General features: G+C 34.7%; 1 protein-coding gene and 1 non-coding gene across 2 annotated transcripts; both read left to right on the top strand.

Moving 5' to 3' along the window:
• Window positions 1–298: 298 nt before the first annotated feature.
• Window positions 299–407, top strand: LOC112768664 (small nucleolar RNA R71). Its single transcript, XR_003186066.1, has one exon. It is a non-coding gene; the product is annotated as a small nucleolar RNA R71 (small nucleolar RNA).
• Window positions 408–15,642: 15,235 nt separating this feature from the next.
• On the top strand, window positions 15,643–17,293 carry LOC112765778 (AT-hook motif nuclear-localized protein 17-like). Its single transcript, XM_025811633.3, has one exon. The coding sequence runs from the start codon at window positions 16,300–16,302 to the stop codon at window positions 17,116–17,118; it is 819 nt and encodes a 272-aa protein (XP_025667418.1). The 5' UTR covers window positions 15,643–16,299; the 3' UTR covers window positions 17,119–17,293.
• The last annotated feature ends 3,830 nt before the right edge of the window (window positions 17,294–21,123 follow it).

The raw sequence follows: 21,123 nt of genomic DNA on the forward strand, positions 1-21,123 counted from the left end.
TGCATCTTACTTAAGTGTTGGGAGATCATGCTAATTTGCTAGGACATAAGCTTGTTTTGAGCCAAAATTGCATCCAGTGTTTCTACTTCCATGACTCATCTCTTCTGAGTGGTCCTAGTGTTTATAGGGTTCCTCTCAGAAGTGTACATGTACTGGTTGTTGGCAACCATCTCAATCAGCTCATTTGTCTCCTCAGGCGTCTTCTTCATGTGTAGTGAACCACCTGCTGAATGGTCCAGTGACATCTTGGCCATCTCCAAGAGGCCATCATAAAAGATCTCTAGCCTGGTCCAATCTGAAGTCATGTTGGGAGGGCATCTCCTGATCAGCTGCTTGTATCTCTCCCAGGCTTCATAGAGGGATTCTCCCTCTTTCTGTCTGAAGGTCTGGACTTCCACTCTAAGCTTACTCAGCTTCTGGGGAGGAAAGAACTTGGCCAAAAATCCAGTGACCACCTTGTCCCATGTGTCCAGGCTCTCCTTGGCCTGAGAATCCAGCCATAGCTTTGCTCTATCCCTTACAGCAAAAGAAAAGAGCATGAGCTTGTAAACCTTGGGGTTCACTCCATTAGTCTTGACCGTGTCACAGATTTGTAGGAAGTCAGATATGTATTTATTAGGGTCCTCCTGTGGGAGTCCATGAAAATGATAGTTCTGTTGCACCGGAGTGACCAGTTGAGGCTTGAGCTCGAAATTAATTGGCACCTATGGCAGGTACAGATATACTATGCCCATAGAAGTCAGTAGTGGGTGCAGTGTATGAGCCAAGCACCTTCCTTGCGTGCTCTTCAGCGTTCGGATTAGCTGCCATAGTGGTCTCTGCAGCTTCCTTCTCAAAGGTTTCTATGAGATTCTCTCTGGCTCTGTAAGCTTTAGTTTATTGCAAATGCCGCCTTAAGGTCCTCTCAGGTTTAGGATCAAATTCAAGAAGGGATTCCTTATCCCTGTTTCTGCTCATAAACAACAAGAAACAAAGAAAAAGTGGAGTCTCTATGTCAGAGTATAGAGAACTCCCAGTGAGGTATCCAAAAAAGAAATAAAGTAAAATAAAGTAAGCAATTAACTAAAAAGAAAATTCAAAAATAAAAATGCAAGATCTAATCTAAAAACATTTTCGAAAATTAAAATAAAAGGATTTAAAATTTTCTAAATTCAAAGAGAAAAAGGAAATACTAAGGGACACCAAACTTAAAATTTGAAATTAAAGGAAAATAGACAATACTAATTTTGAAAATTTAAGGAAAACACACTAACAGACACCAAACTTAGAATTTGAAATTAAATAAAAATAAAATAACTAGAACAAAGAAAAATTCAAAAATAAAGGGAAAGATAAATAAGATAAAAACCGAAAATTAAGAAAAATAAACAAACTAGGAATCAAAAGTTAAAAAGAAAAATAATTAAACAAAAACTGGTAAAAATACCTAATCTAAGAAACAAGACAACCGGTAGTTGTCAATCACGAACAATCCCCGGCAACGGCGCCAAAAACTTGGTGCGCGAAATTAGAACTCGCACAACTTTACCGGCAAGTGCACCGGGTCATTCAAGTAATACCTCAAGTGAGTGGGGTCAATCCCACGAGGATTGTCGGACTGAGCAAGCAATGGTTATCCTGTTGGATTTAGTCAGGCAAACAGTAAAAGATGGTTGTTGGTGTAAAACGCATAAGTAGTGGAAAACAAGTAAATAAAGCAAATAAATAGGGTTGTGTAAAACAATGATGAGAAAACAGTTAAGGCCTCGGAGATGTTTACTTTTCCAGATTAAAACGTCTTACCAACTATTTTAACAATGAATGATTTATTCTATGGCAAACCATAAGTGATTAGACCCTAATCTCTTAGCGATTTAATCTCCTCTAACCCTCACCAAAAACCACTCTCGTGGCCATTCAATTCAATTCAGAGGGTGAAGTATGGAAAACCAGTTTAGTGCCACAAAAACCTCAATTACCCAAAGCTAACAGGATTTTATGTCACGTATCCCAATTAGTTCATGTAATTAGCAGTTTAGGAGGAGTGTTTTCAAGTTGTAGCTCAAGCGAGATAGCTCTCTCGAGAATCACAAGAGCTCATGTAGATAAGGGTCATACTCTCGTTCCACCCAAATTTATAAGATTAAGAATGAAAACAACACCTTAGAAATGAATCAAACATTAATTAAAATAGAAGAATAATAATCTTAATCCATAAAAATAAACAGAGCTCCTAACCTTAACCAGGAGGTTTAGTTGCTCATAACTTACAAAAAAAAAAAATAGGTTTCTAAAAAGATGCGGAAGGAAGATCCTCCTAAACCTAATTGATCTCCTCCTTTAAATACTAACCTAATAATAAATGCTAACCTAAAATATATTATTTTAAAATAAAAGATTACAAAGATAAAATTAAATAAAACTAATAAGTGCTAAATCCACTTTGGAGGCCCAATTGTTGTGTGACTCGGACTGCAGGCTGGCGTTCAGCACCAGGATTGGGCGTTGAATGCCAGAGAGGGAAGCGCACCTCTGACTTTATGCCCCATGCTGGCGTTGAACACCAAGTGGGCATTCAGCGCCCAGGGGGGAGCTGACAGCATTTTCCTTTCTTGCTCCAGGCTTCTCCAAACTGCTCCGAATTTCACCTAAAACTATAAAAATACAAGAAAAACTCAAAGTAGCATCCAAAGGTTATTTTTACACTAAAACCAAGTAAAAGTAATTAAAATCTAACTAAAAATAATATAAAAACATCTAAAAAATGGGTATAAGATGCTCACGCATCAGTTTTCACATTTAGGCAAAATTTTAGAGAGTAATCACAAAAGTATTCTATTTAAGTGAATAAATGCGTGTTTATGTGATGAAATCCACTCAATTCAAATCAAAATTTACCATCAAATATGGATTCATCAACCACCCACATCTCCCCCAACACTTGAATATACTTTCTTTGGTCCTAGTGAATCAGGGAGTTGTATGGGGATTGCTTTTTAGTGGGTACCCATTTTTTCCTCATGTCCTCTGAAGTCATTTCTCTTAACCAACTGGAAGGAAAGGAAGAAATAGCAAGAACCAACCATCAAGCTAGTGACGCTAAAGAAGTGCTTGTTGGGAGGCAACCCAACGTTAGGTAATTTCTTTTAACTTTTCTTTTCATTTTGCATCATGTTGCATATGTATTTCATGGATTAAGTTTGGTGTTGCTACACCAAATGATGCTTGCATTTCACTGGATACTTGGCCCAGCCTCTCATTGATTGTGTCACACCAAGTTTGGTGTTCTCACACCAAGTTTGGTATTGCCACACTTTACCCATACAAGGTCCACTCCTCCCGTGCTAATACATTAGCAACAGAGTTATTTTGCTTTATTTTGTATTTTCTTTCATTTTGTTTTTAATTTTGTTTATTTTATTTGAATGAGCTTCTACCTTACTTCCTTATTTCCACTAGACAATCATGATTATTCCTATTTCTATCAGCACTATTTTTCTTTGTTGCTTGAGGACAAGCAATCGTTCTAAATTTGGTGTTGGAGGATATACTCTACATAGCCTAAAAGGATGATGAAGATGATGGCAATGAGAACTAAGGTAGTTGAATTCTAATTGCTTCCTTCCTTTTTAATTATATGCATATGTTATCCTATTCTATCCTATATAATGCATTTATGAGTCCTGTTAGTCAAGTGCATATCATTACTTATCCATCACAACCCACAATTATAATTGTGCTTGCTCCTAAATGTGGGTAAGGATCATGTGCTAAGAAATAAAAAGGGCGTGAACATAGAGAGCATGACAATGTAAGTTTGGAAGGCCTAACTAATGAAGAATGTTCAACACAAGTTGAGCTAAATTGTGTGGGGCGTTAGTCTAGAGGATTATTATGGGGTCTTTACACTTGACAAAGTCTTGAAGGAGCAATATGTAATGCATAACAATTAATAAAAATGGGTTGAAAGAGAAGCCAAAGCCTTTGAGTACCATTGACAAAGGATCCGAGTGAAGTGGTTGTGGTGCTTATGTATCAAGCAAAAGCTTGAACACAAATATTTAGAGTCACGGCTAGGCTCAAGGTGAAAAGCACCCTCCCCCTCTCCCTCCAAAAGAAGAGAAAGCCAAAGGCTCTGAGAATTAATGATGGGGAATGTTAAAAGGACATTGTAAGCTCAAAGAGCTCCCCAATCAAGTGCTTGTGGTATTTCTGTGTCGAGCAAAACTTGAGACAAAATATTTAGAGTCACGGCTAGGCTCAAGGTGCAAAGCACCCAATGAAAATAATCTATGAAAGGAAAGTAAATAAGCTTGCTTCAAGGTGATGATTCAAGGAAGGATTCTATAATCTAATCTGGACAGAGGCCTTGAAAGATTATAACGAATTGTGTTGAATTGTGCATAAGTGAAACGGCTAACTAAACTCATTTGAATTGCAACCATTCACCCTTGTATTTTAAGGTTGGAAAGTTTGATGACTAAACCATGATTCTTTGCTTGCTTGAGGACAAGCAAGATCTTAAGTTTGGTGTTGTGATGCATAAGCATCTTAAGTTGTTTTTAGTTATTATTTCATTGAATAAAGTTAGTAATTTTCTTATTTTTATTAAGATTCTTATGCTTTTAATCTATATTTCTTGGAGTTACTTTGAGCTTTGATTTATGTAGAAAAGTGTTGAAAACTTAAAGAAAAGAACAAGGAGGAACTAAGAATTGAAGACAAGTGCAAAGAGAATTCGTAGATGCTGTCAACCCTGACCTCTTCACACTCCAACAAGCATAACTTGCTCTATAGAGGTCCGAATGATGCAATTTTAGCGGCATTAGAAAGCCAACTTCTAGATATTTCTAATGATATATAATAGTCCATAACTTCTCTCTGGCTTCATGGTGCTAAACGTCAAATCGCGTCCCACTCACCATTCCATGCGGGAGGAGCGGCATTGAACGCCAGAAACTGGCGCTAAACGCCAGATCCTGCAGCAAGTAGTGCGTGAATTGCATCAATTGTGGCATTTAGCACCACCAACGCCAGCAACGACCCAAGCCCATGATTACACTGATGTTAAGCGCCGTTTCTAAATCCTTTTGGGGGACCTTCTCTTCTCCCCTTCGTTCCTTTTTCTCGTTACACACAAAATTAGGATTTTTATTTTTTGCACCATGAGCAACTAAACCTCCATTAGGAAGGTTACGAGCTCTATTTATTTTAATGGATTAATACTATTGTTCTTTTATTTTGATTAATTCATTGATTGTTATTCAAGAATTGAGTTTTGTTCTTCATCTTAAGGATGATAGTATATTGAAAAATAACTTTAATCTGATTGAACTCCTCTGAATCTTGGAAAAATTAAAATAATTGGAATTAAGCTTGAGACTCTTTCTCATAATTCTTCAATTGTCTGAAACTAATGTGATAAGTGACATAAAATCAATTAGGATTGGTTCTTGAGAATTGTGTGGCCTTTTAAACCGGAAATTGTATTTAATCTCTTAACATAATTAATTGTTCAGGGAATTGACGGTTGATTATGTTAGGAGAAATTGAATTGCCAAGGGATTGAAGTTCAATTACTTAGGATTTGCTATTAATTATATCTCTGCATGATCAAAGTAGATGATAATAATTATTAATTCAGAAATTTAAATATCTTTGACACCTTAACTTTTCTCTCGTATTATCTCTTTACACATTTACTGTTTACTTTATTCAATTCACTGGTTTATGCTATTTGCTTTTGAAAACCCTTGATTTTGATTGTCTGACTAGAATAATCAGTTGACCATTGCTTGCTTAATCCATTAATCCTCGTGGGAACGATAGCCCACTCCTGTGGTATTACTTGATACAATTCGGTGTACTTGCCGGTAGTTTGTGGTTTTGACAATCCGCATCAGAAAACCATTAATAAGAATGAAGAATAAAGAATAAATAATCTTATTATCCAAATCGAAATCCCATAGTACAACATTTTATGTAGGTTATAATAATTCGAATAAAGAATGAATTATCTTATTATCCATTAAAATCTTACTGATGTTAAGTTAAACATAGAGAAGATTTGACACATATGATTACAAAGAGCCGGCATCATAAGATGATTAAAGATGTTGGTATGTTAGTTGGAAGTGACAAATAAATTAATAATAGGATAGTACCTATATCATAAATACAAATTTTGTAGACGTTATCAGCGAGAAAGGGTTCATCCATGGGGAGAGGAATGTGTCCATCACAATAGCTCAAACTCCTCTTCTCAAGCATCCTAAAATAAAAAAAAAAAGTTGCAAATGTCATGAATGAATATGCGAATAAACAAGAAGGTTCATGCCTCAATACAGAATAATTGTTATGACTTTGTATGAGCATCAATTAGAACATTACATAATGATTTAAAAAATAAAAGAAAAAAAAAATACACAAGGAAGGAGAAAAGGCGAAAAAGAATCAGACACTAGCTTTAACAAAAGTCAATATTAATGCAATCAACTAATCAATACCTCCACTATTTGGGACAGACGAAGATCAGTACATTTCAATATCACTAGTTTAATACTTTCCAGTTCCTCATTTGTTGCTCATAGCATTCAGAGAAGCAGCTGAGAACAGAGAAGGAGTCAAGGCAGCTGGGGCTGCGACGGCTGTAGGACTGAGGAGAAGAATGGAGAGGAATTGAGTCTGAGGACTACAATCATAATTTATCAATTTATCTAATAAGCAAGAATCACTAACAGTCATCTAAATTCATAATCATCAATATATCTAATAAGCATCAATTTATCTAAACCAATTAGCATCAGTGTATCTAAAACTATATTAAAACTGGAAATACTAATGACAGAGAGGAGACGACGATGTGAGGGATGAGCAACGAGGGAGGATTGGATGGAGGTGCTGCAACGGGTTGGAGGGAGGGGATGGGACAGGTTGAGAGAGGGAGACAGCAGCATTGTTAGGGTTGAATGAGTTGAGTGAAAAGATGAGAAGAGCGAGAGGAAAGAGAGTGACGACAAAGGGTAATTAGGGTTTCTGAACACACACACACACACACACACACACACACACACACACACACACACACACATATGGGTAGGAAATGGGTATGCTTTTAAAAGTGACAAAAAAGTCACGCTTTAAAAGCGTGCCAATTGATATCTTTAGGCTATGCTTTTGAAGTGTGGCAATAAAAAGCATGGCGACAGGATTTAAAAAATGTAATCGTAATGTAACTCTATTAGTACGCTTAAAAAGCGTGTCTGTTGCTCTCTATGGCCAGGCTTTTGAAGCGTGGCAAAAAAACATGGCCAAATCTCTAAGCAATCGCCACCCTCATAAAAGCGTGGCCATTGACCCCTTTCCGGCATGCTTTTGAAGTGTGGCAAGAAAAAGCGTGGCCAAATCTCTAATCAATCGCCGCCCTTATAAAAGTGTGGCCATTGACTCCTTTTGGCCACACTTTTAAAGCGTGGCAAGAAAAAAGCATGGCGACAGGCCTTTTTTTTTGTAGTGTACAATTTTTTTTTTTGCTTAAATAAATGAAAGTTGACAAACTTGCTAATGATTCACATGTTTAAACAAATAATTAGAAGCACAATGTTATTATGGAACAAAGAATCAATATTATTAACCCCAGAAGAATGGAGTCATGGAGAAAATATTTGTTATTGCATTAGTAAGCGGGGTTTGAGCTTGCAAGAGGTTGTGGATTTTAGAAAGAACCCTATCACCTGTAATCTAGCAAGCTCATGAGTCCAATAGTTGACTTTTTTGAAGCTTGAGAACTTATTTGTACTCAAACTTTTTACCAATAGGTCATTTTAACAACGTCATAGAAATCTCACTTTTACAACATCCATGTTCAGATAATTTTGTCTCGTTACATGCTTAAATGGATTGGGGGACCTCAATGTCTCATGTTTCAAAGGGTAAGGAATGATTTTATATTTTTCAATATTGAGGGATGAATTTGTCCTCATCTTAAAAAGTTAGGGACGTATATGTCCTTTTCTCAAAATTATTTTATAGAATATATGAGTTTTAAATTATAATTATATTAATGTTCAAATTATTTTTTAAAAATTAACTAGAATATATTTTTTGTATATTTATAGTATTGTTTTACAAATTTTTAATATGTATTTTATATTTTAAAATATATTATATGAATAACTAATTTAATTAGTCTTTTATTTATATAATCTAATAAAAGAAATATACCAATTTAATGCAATATAACTATAACATTAATATCATTTAATTTAGACCTAAATAGTATTTAGAGTAGATATTCTTTTCGGCCTCTGTCCTCTTTAAAAATAGACAAGCAGCTTCCTAATGTTCAGCAAATGATAAATCAACCCCTCTCTATCTCTTTCGTTAGACAATTAGGCCCTTTCATAGCTTTCTCCGTTCATAGTTAATGGAAAAAGCTTACGTGTAACATTATGCTAGTGACGTGGTCTACACACATCTTACGTGGAGACATGCCTATTTGTTGGGACCATTAAGCCCTTGCCTATTCAACTATCTTCCACCCCTCCCCCTTTCTTGAGCCTTAACACAGGCAACAACCATGAGTGATTCAAAGCAATCTTTAACATCTCACAATATAAGCTAAAGTACTATTAAATATATAAAAAAATTACTTTTGAAACTTAAAAAAAGTAGATTGTCTACTTCAATTTGATTATTATTCTAATATACAGCTTTCACACTTCAAAATCAGTGAAATTTGGTAGAATGAAACTTCACTTCTTTTATTTAGTTATGTTGATATAGGATTTAGGTTAATGCTAAGTCATATACATGAGAACATAATTACCATTTATTTTGAATATCTAAAAAGCAATGCCATGTAAAAATATCACAAAACTAGAGCAATACCAAAGCTAATAGAAAATGGGTCTAACCTCCCAATCAAGCATAGCATCTTGGTTGATCCCTTTTCTACCTTGCTTGTAGTACAAAGATGCAACATCATTGGACCCATTCAAGTGCATCCCTCTGGCACTTTGTAATCAAACGAAGGGGAACTCTTCAACGTCTTCCTCTTCCCACCATCCAAATTGGTGTCAGGATGGATTGAAAGAAGGGGAGGAGAGTGACCACTAGCCTCTAAAATGCATGACTCCATTCCCAGTGCCCTCACAATGTTTAAGGAACACTCAAAACCCGCCAAACACTCAGAATTAGAACCCTTGGCTCCACCAACTAGATTCGTCCGATAGTCTTTCTCCAGCCACAACATGTATGAGAGGTTGAAGATTGCTCTGGATCACTTATTATTGTTGCTTGTGTTAGGGTTCAAGAAGGGAGTGGGAGTGGGAGACAGTTCAAAACGCATGTTTCTCTTCCAAAAAAATACGTTGTTTTGCTGAGTTGCAGGGACTTAATGGTCCCAACGAACAAGCAAGTATCCACGTAGATGTGTCTAGGCTATGTTACTTGTTTAACGTTATACATCAGCTTTTTTCGTTAATTCTAAACAGAGAGAGCTACAGAAAGACTTAATTGTCTAACAAAAGAGACAGAAATGAGCCAATTTGTTCTTCTTCAAAATATTAGAAAACGAGTACATGGACTAAAAAAATATTTACTCTATGTTGTGATATAGATGGATGGATGCCCATTTAATAACTTGTGATTTTCTTCAAAGAATGGGCAACTCAATTTTTCTAAAGTGAATGGTTTAAGTTCTCAAAATAAACTACACTTAATGGAGTTTGAAAAAGTAAGCTTTATACGTATATAAATAGAAAAGCATAAGTCTGAGATATACACACCACCAATATATAAAACACTCCTCTTTCTTTCTTTTACATATACACTACTACATATATTAGTAAATGTATTTATGAATCATCTCTACTATATTGAGATAATAATTTGGTGAATATTAATACTAGAGTCCTCTATTTATACTTCTTTATTTTATATTTATTTTTTTTCTTATTTATTTATTTTACAACACGTTATCAGCACGAGGCTCTAATCAAAATTTAGGAAGACTCAAGTAATAAATTTTGATTATGTCAAAGCTCTCTCATCTTGAATTTAATGTTCTTGATATATCTAAAAATAACTACTTATCATAGATATTAGATGCCAAAATTTATCTTGATTCAATGGATCTTGGAGATACCATTAAGGCTGAAAATAAAGCATCCCAGAAGAATAAAGTCAAAGCCATGATCTTCCTTCGTCGTCATCTTGACGAAGGATTGAAAAATGAATATCTCACACTAAAAGATCCTGCAGATATATGGAAAATCTTGATAAAAGGTATAATCATCAAAAGATAGTGATACTTCCTCAAGCCCGATATGAGTGGGTGGATACACTTGCATCTATAGGATTTTAAATCCATAAATGAATACAATTTAGTAATGTTCCAAATTACCTCACGAATGAAATTATATGGGAAAAAGATAACTAATAATGACATGTTAGAGAAAAATTTCTCAACCTTCCATGCCTCAAATGTGCTCCTGCAGTAGCGGTATCGAGAAAAAGAATTTAAAAATATTATGAGCTAATTTCTTGCCTTCTTGTTGCTGAACGTAACAATAAATTGCTCTTAAAAATCATGAATTGTATCCAGCTGGCACTGCCCTATTTCCTGAAGCAAATGCGGCAAATTATAACCCTAGAAGAAGTAAATGGCAAGGCTTTGGTAATAAGAAAAATTATGAAAGGAACAAAAATTATGTTCACAAGAAAGAGTCTCACCAGAAGTGGGATAAAGAAAGAAATAATAGGCAAAATAAATCAATAGAGAATAAATATTTCCGTTGTGGTGGAAAGGGTCATTGGTTATGTACTTGTTGTTCTCCAAGACACTTAGTTGACTTTTATCAAACATCTTAGAAAAAGGATGACAAAGAAAATGAAGCAAATTTTATTTCAAATGATGTTGCTGAAAATTACATTACTCATTATGAAGTATCTGATTTCTTTGAAGATCCTGAAGGAAATATTAGTTATATAATCAATGATGGAAAAGTTTAATATTTTGGTTCGTTAAGTACTTATGTATATAAATAATGTAAGAAACTTCTTGTTAAGTTTTATTTCCTATGTATTTGAATTTCAAGTATGATGTATATAAATAATATTTAATATAATATTAATATTTATGTTTAAGAATTTCAGAATCACTAAATGTGTTAAATTCTATAATAATAATAATAATAATAATAATAATAATAATAATAATAATAATAATAATAATAATAATAATAATAATAATAATAATATTTTTAGTTATAATGTTACTTAGACAAACAGTTCCAATTAGGAATACAATTTTACTGTGTATGTACCTTTATTTATTTTATGATCTTATTATTATTATTTGTCTTTGAAAAAAATGACAATGACATATAATGAAGATGTTTGCCTTGTGGATAGTGCAAGTTTGCATACTATTCGCAAAAGTAATATATATTTACTCATCTTGTACCAAAAGAAAAATGTGTTAATACAATTATTGGCTCAGACAATGTGATAAAAGGCTCCGGAAGAGCTATAATTTTATTTTCTGGAGGAACAAAATTCATAATAAATAATGCATTATTATCTACTAAGCCTTTAAGGAACTCGTTGAGTTTCAAAGATATTTGCCGAAATGGATATCATATTGAAACCATGAATGAGAAAAATCATGAGTACTTATATATCACAACTCATGATTCAAATAAAAAGGTTATATTAGAAAGGTTACCAACACTTTCATCTGGGTTATATTATACTAAACTCAATGCAATTGAATCACATACCATTGTAAACCAAAAGTTTACTAACCCAAATTAATTCATGATCGATTGGGTCATCTCGGAATAACCATGATGCGAAAAATTATTGAAAGTTCTCATAGACATTTACTAAAAAATCAGAAGATTCTTAAATCTAGTGAATTTTGTTATACTGCATGTTCTCAAGGAAAGCTAATTTTAAGACCATCACTAGTAAAGATTGGATTTGAGTCTCCTAAATTCCTAGAAAGGATTCAAGGCGATATATGTGGACTGATTCATTCACCATGTGGATTTTTTAGATATTTTATAGTCTTATAAGACGCATCTTCGAGATGGTCACAGGTGTACTTATTCTCTTCTTGCAAATTGGCGTTTACGAGATTACTTGCTCAAATTATTCGATTAAAAGTATAGTTTCTAGAAAATCCAATCAAAATAATTCGTTTTGATAATGCTGGTGAATTCAGCTCTCAAGCTTTCGATGCTTATTGTACGGCCAATGGTATAAGTGTTGAATATCGAGTAGCTCATGTTCATACACAAATTGGACTAGTAGAGTCACTTATTAAGAGGCTCTAATTGATTGCTAGACCTTTACTTATGAGAACAAATCTCCCAACCTCTGCTTGGGAGCATTCTATTTTACATATCGCAAGACTTATTCGCTTAAGGCCAGCAAGTTACCATCAATTCTCTCCTCTACAATTAGCTTTTGGCCAGTAGCCAAATGTTTCCCATTTAAGAATATTTGGGTGTGCGATATTTGTTCCAATTGCCCCACCTTCTCGCACCAAAATAGGACTCCAAAGAAAATTGGAGATTTATGTGGGATATGATTCTCCCTCTATAGTGAGGTATCTTGAGATACAAATAGGAGATGTGTTTAAAGCTCGATTTGCAGATTGTCATTTTAATGAATCAATGTTTCTATCATTGGGGGAGGGGAGAGGACAAGTCATTTGAGAAAAAACTTAATTGGAATGTATCATCGTTAATGCATCTAGACCCACGATGAGGACAATGTGAACTAGAAGTTCAAAAGATTATATATTTGCAAAGAATAGCAAATGAATAGCCTGATGTATTTTCTGATACGAAAAGGATAACTAAATCCTATATACCAGTTGAAAATTCCCCAACTCGAATTAATGTTCTAGTCGGACAAATGGCCACCGAAACAGATTCACGTCAAAAGCATGATAGGCCTCTCGGTTTTAAAGACAAAAATCGTCGAAAAAGAAAAGAGGTAAATACTATTCCTATTGAAAAAGATAAAGACATAGTAAAGACACCAGCAGTTGTCCAAAATTCTGATATAATTTTAACGCCAGAAGACGTTCAAGTATCTGAAAATTCTGAAAATTGTGAAAATAATGTGATCTCAATAAATTATATCTTTATAGGAGAAAAATGGAACCAAAATAAAATAATTGTCAATGAAATATTTATATATAATGTGATATTACACATCATGCATGAAAGTAAGAATCTTGAGCCAAGAACAATCGAAGAATGTCGACAAAGGAATGATTTGCCAAAATGGGAAGAAGCTATGAAGGTTGAGTTAGACTCACTTGCAAAACGTGAAGTTTTTGAACTTGTAGTCCATACACCAGAAGATGTAAAACTTGTTAGATACAGATGGGTATCTATGGAAAAGCGTAATGAGAAAAATAAAGTTGTATGCTACAAAGCTCGACTTGTGGCACAAGCTTTTTTACAAAGGCCCAGTATAGATTATGAAGAAACATATTCCCCTACAGTAGATGTAATAACATTGCGTTATTTGGTCAGTTTATCCACATACCATAAACTACATATGCATTTAATAGATGTGGTGACAGCCTATTTATATGAATCATTAGATCGTGATATGTATATGAAAATTTCTGAAGGACTAAAGATATCTAAACCATCCAATGAATATTCGCATGGGTTATACTCAATCAAATTGAAAAGATCTTTATATGTTTCAAAGCAATCTCGACGAATGTGGTATATCGTCTTACTGAGTATCTGGCCAAAAACGGATTCAAGAATGATGATATCTGCCCATGTGTTTTCACAAAGAAATCTACATCTAGATTCATTATAATTGCTGTGTACGTTGATGATCTAAATATCATTGGAACTTTTGAAGAGATTTCAACAATTATAAAAGCTCTAAAAGAAGAGTTTGAGATGAAAGATCTTGGAAAGATTAAATTTTATCTCAGCCTGCAGATCGAGTATACAAATAATGGAATTTTTATTCATCAAACAACATACACAGAAAAGATCTTGAAGATATTTTATATAGATAAGTCACATCCATTAAGTATTCCAATGATCGTAAGATCTTTGGATGTGGAAAATGATCAATTCCGTCTTAAAGAAGAAAATGAAGATATCCTTGGTTATGAAGTACCATATCTTAGTGTCAATGGAGCACTAATGTATCTTGCTAATAATATACGACCTGACATATCATTTGCTGTGAATTTACTAGTAAGGTATAGTTTCTCTCCAACCAGAAGACATTGGAATGGAATTAAACAAATCTTTCGACAGTTGATATGGGACTGTCTTATCCATATGAATCCAAGCCACAATTAGTTGGTTATGAAGATGCATGATACTTCTCTGATCCACACAAAGGAAGATCTCAAACAGGATACCTATTCACATATGGTGATATAGCTATATCATGGAGATCCACAAAACAGACGATAGTAGCAACATCCTCTAATCATGCTGAAATACTAGCGATACATGAAGCCAGTCGCGAGTGCTTTTGGCTCAGGAGTTTAATCCAATATATTCTATCATCATGTGGACTGACTAATAGGAAAATAGCTCCAACTATTCTGTTTGAAAATAATACATCATGCATTGCTCAACTTAAAGGTGGATATATCAAAGGTGATAGAACAAAGCATATTTCTCCCAAATTCTTTTTCACTCATGACCTTCAAAATCAATGAACCATTGATGTCCAACAGATCCGCTCAAGCAATAATCTGACAGATTTATTTACAAAGTCACTTCCAAAATCCTCTTTTGAAAGGTTGGTACATCAAATTGGGATGCGCCGATTTTGAGATATTAAATAACGTTGACAAGGGGGGAGACTGTACTCTTTTTCCTTTGGTTAGGTTTTTGTTCTTATTAAGTTTTTCTTGACAAGGTTTTTAAAGAGACAGTCCTCATCACAAATGATATTGTACTCTTTTTCCTTCACTAAAATTTTTTATCCCATTAGATTTTTCTTTAATAAAGTTTTAATGAACCATAATGTTAAATGAACATTTAAGAAGGAGTGCTGTAATATGGATGGATGGATGCCCATTAATAACTTGTGATTTTCTTCAATAAATGAGCAACTCAATTTTGCTAAAATGAATGATTCAAGTTCTCAAAATGAATCGCACTTAATGGAGTTTGAAAAAATAAGTTTTATACGTATAAATAGGAAAGCATAAATCTAAAATATACACACTACTAATATATAAAACACTTTTTTTTCTCTTTTACATATATACAATATACACATTTTTATTTTTAATATTGGATTAACAATGGTGTTTTTTTTAATTGTGATCTACTGTAGTATTTTTCTAAAATGTGGAATGATTTAATTTACGGAGTATAAATCAAACCGTCTGATTTTTAAGTACAAAAACCGGACCGTCCGATTTGTGTTTAAAAAATTAAAAAAATTTGGAGTACACAAATGGGACGGTCCGATTTGGAGTCCGATTTGTGTACTCCAAATATTTTTAATTTTTAAACTCCAAATTCGATTTGTGTACCTTCCATAGTTTTAAAAAACACTAAAAATTACCACACTAAGGTATAACACTCATCTTCCTTCCATATCCAAATTTTTTAGCCTACAATATACTCCTACGTATATTAGTAAATATATATATTTTTTATTTATATTTATTTATTTATTTATTTTACAACAGTACAACACTCTAATATATATTTATTATAATTATACGAAAATTCCAGCGAGTCCTTATCAAAGATATACCAATGCCCAAATTTCATTCAACATCTATCCCTAATTTCTGTCTCATCTGTCCCTGTGGGGACCCAACTCCACTTGACCCCCAACCAGCGGCGCCATTGGTCTTTTACTTAGTTTCCAAGCTTACGCATCTCTCTCTCTCTCTCTCTCTCTCTCTCTCTCCATAAAACCAAAGCAAATAAACATAAACAAATCCAAACAACTCACTCTTACTTTTCACCGCGAAGAGCATTGTGCAATTTTGCCTTGCGAGGTCTCTCTCTTTTATAATCCCTTCTACTCCATTCCCTAACCTTCCCTTCTATTATTCCTGCTCCATACACCATACTTATCTCTAAGCTATCATCAGCAAAAACAAATAAAACTCAAACCACCCTCCAAAACCCAAGCTATTTGCACCAATCATAAACTCTCCTTTGGATCACTTTAAACTTAGTTTATATCAAAAGACGACCCAAAAATCCAAAAGAAGAAAAGAAAAGTAATGAATCACCCAGATCAATAACAGTACCTAAGAAGAATACGGGTTCGAGAAAACGCACCATGTTCTCGAAGCTTCATCAACAGCAGCACACCTTCCAACTCTCCCGAGAATGCCAAACCTCAGAAGACGATGACAGCAGGAGCAGCGGTGGGCCCACTCTCGGCCCGGGCCAAAAGCCAAACGCAACAGACGACGCCACTATCGAAGTCATTAGGCGTCCCAGGGGCCGTCCACCTGGCTCCAAAAACAAGCCCAAGCCTCCTCTCGTAATAACACGGGAGCCCGAGCCCGCCATGAGCCCATACATTCTCGAAATCCCCAGTGGAAACGACGTCGTTGAATCTATAGCTAGCTTCACACGACGCAAGAACTCAGGCCTCTGCATCCTCTCCGGTTCTGGAACCGTTTCCAACGTCACTCTCCGTCAACCGTCCAACGCCACCTCCCCCGGCGCCACTGTTACGTTCCACGGCCGCTTCGAAATACTCTCGATCTCCGCTACTTTTGTCCCTCACGCGCCGCCGCCTCCGGTTCCAAGTTCGTTCTCCATCTCTCTAGCCGGACCTCAGGGCCAGATCGTCGGCGGACTCGTCGCCGGCAAGCTGATCGCCGCCGGGATGGTGTACGTGGTTGCGGCGTCGTTCAGCAAAGCGGCGTACCACAGGCTGCAATCGTCGGAGGAAGAGGTCGCTGGTGGAGGTGGAGGAGGAGAGGTGCAGTCACCGCCGGTTTCTGCTGCGACGGAGAGCGGGAGTGGTGGCGGCGGCGGAGGGGGACACGTGGCGGTTGGAGATCAGTCCTGTGGAGTTGGAATCATGTACAGCGGTCACCTTCCTTCCGATGTGATTTGGGCTCCAACGGCAAGACCACCATTTTGATTTTATACGTCGAAATCACTTTCATTGTGGCTAATTGTCTATTGTGAACTGTTTTAGATTGGACGATTTTTATTTTTCATTTTTTTATGTTTTTACTTTAGTTTAATTGCTAATTGATTTAGTGTTTTTTTTAGCTGGGGTTTTAAATTTCTATTAGAAACAGTTTTTTTTTCTCCTTTTGTGGCTTCTTTTGGTGCACGATCAGATAATCGGTTGAAGTGTTACTTGTTAAATACTCTTTACATCTAACCAGTGATCTTCGAGTTTTCTGCTGAATCCCGAAATAGTTAGATTCTGAGTAGGATTAGTTGAGTGCGAGTATAGTGCTTAATTAATTACTATTACGTAGTATGGAGTTTCTCCTCTTACTCTTATTTGTTATCTGCAGCCTTTTAGGAGCTAAATCTTCGCTTTGTTCTGACGTTTCTATTAAAATAATTCTACTACTGACAAGAAGAAAACGGCACGTTACATGTGCTAAGTTATCATTATTTAAAAATATTTCACGATCGTCTTTCATATTCTATAGTCTATACATATCCTAGTTCATTTAAGATTCTGTAATTTAATGTGAAGTATGTCATGCCAATTGCCGTATTTGGAATGTAGCTTTTTTTAGTTTTATGCTGATATTTCCTAATTTGGCAATCTAAAGATTAATTTTTTACAAATTTAAACTTTATTTAAGAGTATGTTATTTTTTCAACGGATTGTTGCAATTTGCAATTTGCAAATAACATTTTTTTTTTCATATTTAGCTTTTTCTTTTGACAGGTTAAGAAAAGAGATAATAAAATGTTAGACTGTTTTAATTAACTAAATTAAATTATAATTTAAAAAGCAGAAATTGAGCACGGGTTTAATCCAAAACGACTGTGATTCATACATTGATATCGTATTCGTAGCATACTATCATTAATAATTTTGCCTTATTTCCTTCTTTAGATTTTGCTTGCATTGGGTGAAAAGTGAACTGAATAGAAAGTTTTAGCATGCTCATGCCTTAAACATTTAGAGCAAATCTTTCTCCTGGGTATTCCAATGTATTCATATTCTGGTCACAAGCTGGCGACCACAGAGATATTTTGTCATAGTGGGTTTTGTAGTGTAAGGGGCAGAGGGGTAGTTATGGTATGGAGAAAGGCTTCTTTTGCTTTTGCAGAGATCATTGGGACTGAGAATATCTGTAACTACAAGCTAGCATTCCACTGATCAGCCAAGAGTAGTTTTGCTTTTGCTTGTTGACTATGCATACAATTTGCTAGTAGTTGCTAAGTGCTACTATATATGTATATATATAGCTTTCTTGATTTGTATAAAGTGTGTGGCAGTGGAGAACGTGGACGGTGGATGGGGTTGCAATGCAATGTGCTTCCCATTATTATTCTAATTCCTTTTACAGTAGTGTAGCAACATGCCAAATTGCCAACGTGCATTCTATGTATCATCACCATTATTGTTTGTTCAGGACTCATTGGTCTTTATCTCCTGCTATGCTTATGCTTCCTCTGCTGCATTGCGGTATACTTTTGTCCAATAGTCCAATCTCTTCTTGAAAGCTCTTTAATTTAGGGTTTTTAAAGACTCAAAATCCATTTTGGTGTCAAAAGTTTAGTCAATATATTTCAACTATATATTTTTCTTTGGCTTAATCACATTCTTATATGGAAGCAAAAAGGGAAGAGAATACAACAATGACTGTTTGCAAAATAGAGTATAAGAATGTGATAAGATACACTTGCATTGAACACACCATCCGCACGGGAGATTTCTAATTACATTGAGATTTGACCGAAATTATTTTTAATACGGAGATGAAGATGATGTTTTGGTTAAATATTAATATTTGAAGTATATTACAGTATTATAGACGTGCAGAAAATGTTGATACAACATGCAGGGAGCGTGTTATTGCAGTTTGATACATGTACAACACGCACGCATCCTATGTGTTGGTCAGAATGTTGACACATGTTCAACATATACTCTACATACACAGACTTTATGTGTTAATTTTTTACTTATAAAATTTACCAATTTATAATTACATCAAATAATTCTAATTTCAATAAAAATACTAATATCTTTTTCATATAAAAAAAATTAGCCGAAATTTGATCACAAATTTTGAAACCAAATATAATTGCTCTTTTTAAACTAGAAATTAAAGATGACGCTGCCTTTTAACATGTTCTTCCTAAAAAAAAGAACATTTTTAATGCTAGTCTTCTTTTGAAGGATTGATTTGAATCTTCGTATAGTCTAGTTATCGAGAATTATTATAGAATGATTTTTGTATTTTAATAAAGATATAATTTTAGTATTTTAATAATATCGTGAGCATATATATTACAAGCTTACAACTTAGAGACTTTATATTTTGTTTCTCTCTAATAAATACTTGATTATGAAATTCAAAAATAACACGTTCGCACACAAAATTAGATACCAAATTCAGTAAATATGTATTTGTATTTAAATATATATGTTTGTATATTTTATATTTTAACATGTATTATATATAGAATCATCAAAATGTGTTAAATTTATTAGACTAATCCATTTAAATTAGACCCATTTAAATTTCAGTATAAGTCCAAATAATTCAAAAACTAGTGAGTTAAACGGATTAATATGTGGACTACAATAAAATATTTTTAGCCTAAAAACTGAATTTCTTAGCAAAAGTTTTTTGAAAATAAAAAATAAATGGGTCAACCCTTATAATACATTGGGTTAACCATAAACGATCTAAATCTAAAACTGAGGCTTGTAAACAAATAGAAAAACGAGTTAACTTGTATAATCCACAAGTTTAGACAAGCCAAGTTTAAATAGCTCATTTGACAATCCTACTTATATACAAATAACTGATTTTTAGTGTACATGTAATATGATGGTATGAATTTGTTTTTTATTTTTTATAATATTTCCATTTTAACAAGTCAATGATTAATCTATCACGAATTTAAACTTAATTTAAAATCCTGCTTCTAATCGATGAATTGTTACACAGAAAGTCAAATATAAATAGATGTTACAATTTTAGCCAATTGCCATTAATTATGTATAAATTTATTGGACTTTTATGTTTGAGTAACTTTTGTGTAGTTTTTATTTTTAATATGTTAATTAGATAGGTGTAATACGAGAAAATAAGCGTTTAAGCGTATAATACACATATATGGGATTAATAACGGTTTACAAAGAAATCGTGATATACGATTTAAATAAAATCATTATTAACAATCGCATGAGAGAGAAAGAGATAGGGAGAGAGAGAGAAATGAAATGGTGAGATCCATTCCTTGATATTTTTTTTCCTACTTTTAACCCTAACCATACACACTCCTTTCCTCACTCTCACTAACACACCCACACGCACACGGTTCAGAGAAAGAAAAAAAGATCAAAGATCAAGGAGATAATGGAGAAGAGAAAGAAAACGAAGAAGAAGAGAAGAAAAGGGTCGCTAGTACTAGCGATGAGTAAGGATGCTACTGTTAGATTCGAAGAGAGATGAAGGGAAGGATGAGAGGGTGAGAAATGGAGAAAACAGAGGGGAGAGAGAGATACTAACTAGAAGAAGAGAGGAGAGAAGAGAGAAAGGGAAGACGGTGTCGATGACGAGCCCGATCACCGCCATTAGCATCACCGAATCTGAGTAGAGAGAAAGCAAGCAGAAGTGAAAAGATTAAACAAAACACATAGGGAGAAAAAAGAAAGGGAGGTCGTGACGGAGGAAGAGAGCGTCTCTGCCACTGTTGCAGCTGTCGTCGCCATCATCGGAGTCACCAAAGCACGCCGGAGGAGGTCCATCAGAGCTGCTGTTGTTATTGCTCTTGCTCTACTTCGCCATTGTCGCGCTTCCATTTCCCCTGTTCACCAGAACTACTTCTGTCGCTGCCACTGGAGTGGGTTGATGCCGCCGTTACTACTTCTGGAACCACTGTGCTTCTACTTGTCTGAAATTGCTACTAGAGTTTCTGAGAACTGTTGCCAACT

Source organism: Arachis hypogaea, chromosome 17 (genome assembly GCF_003086295.3).
Source record: "Arachis hypogaea cultivar Tifrunner chromosome 17, arahy.Tifrunner.gnm2.J5K5, whole genome shotgun sequence".
Classification (NCBI taxonomy): Eukaryota; Viridiplantae; Streptophyta; class Magnoliopsida; order Fabales; family Fabaceae; genus Arachis; species Arachis hypogaea.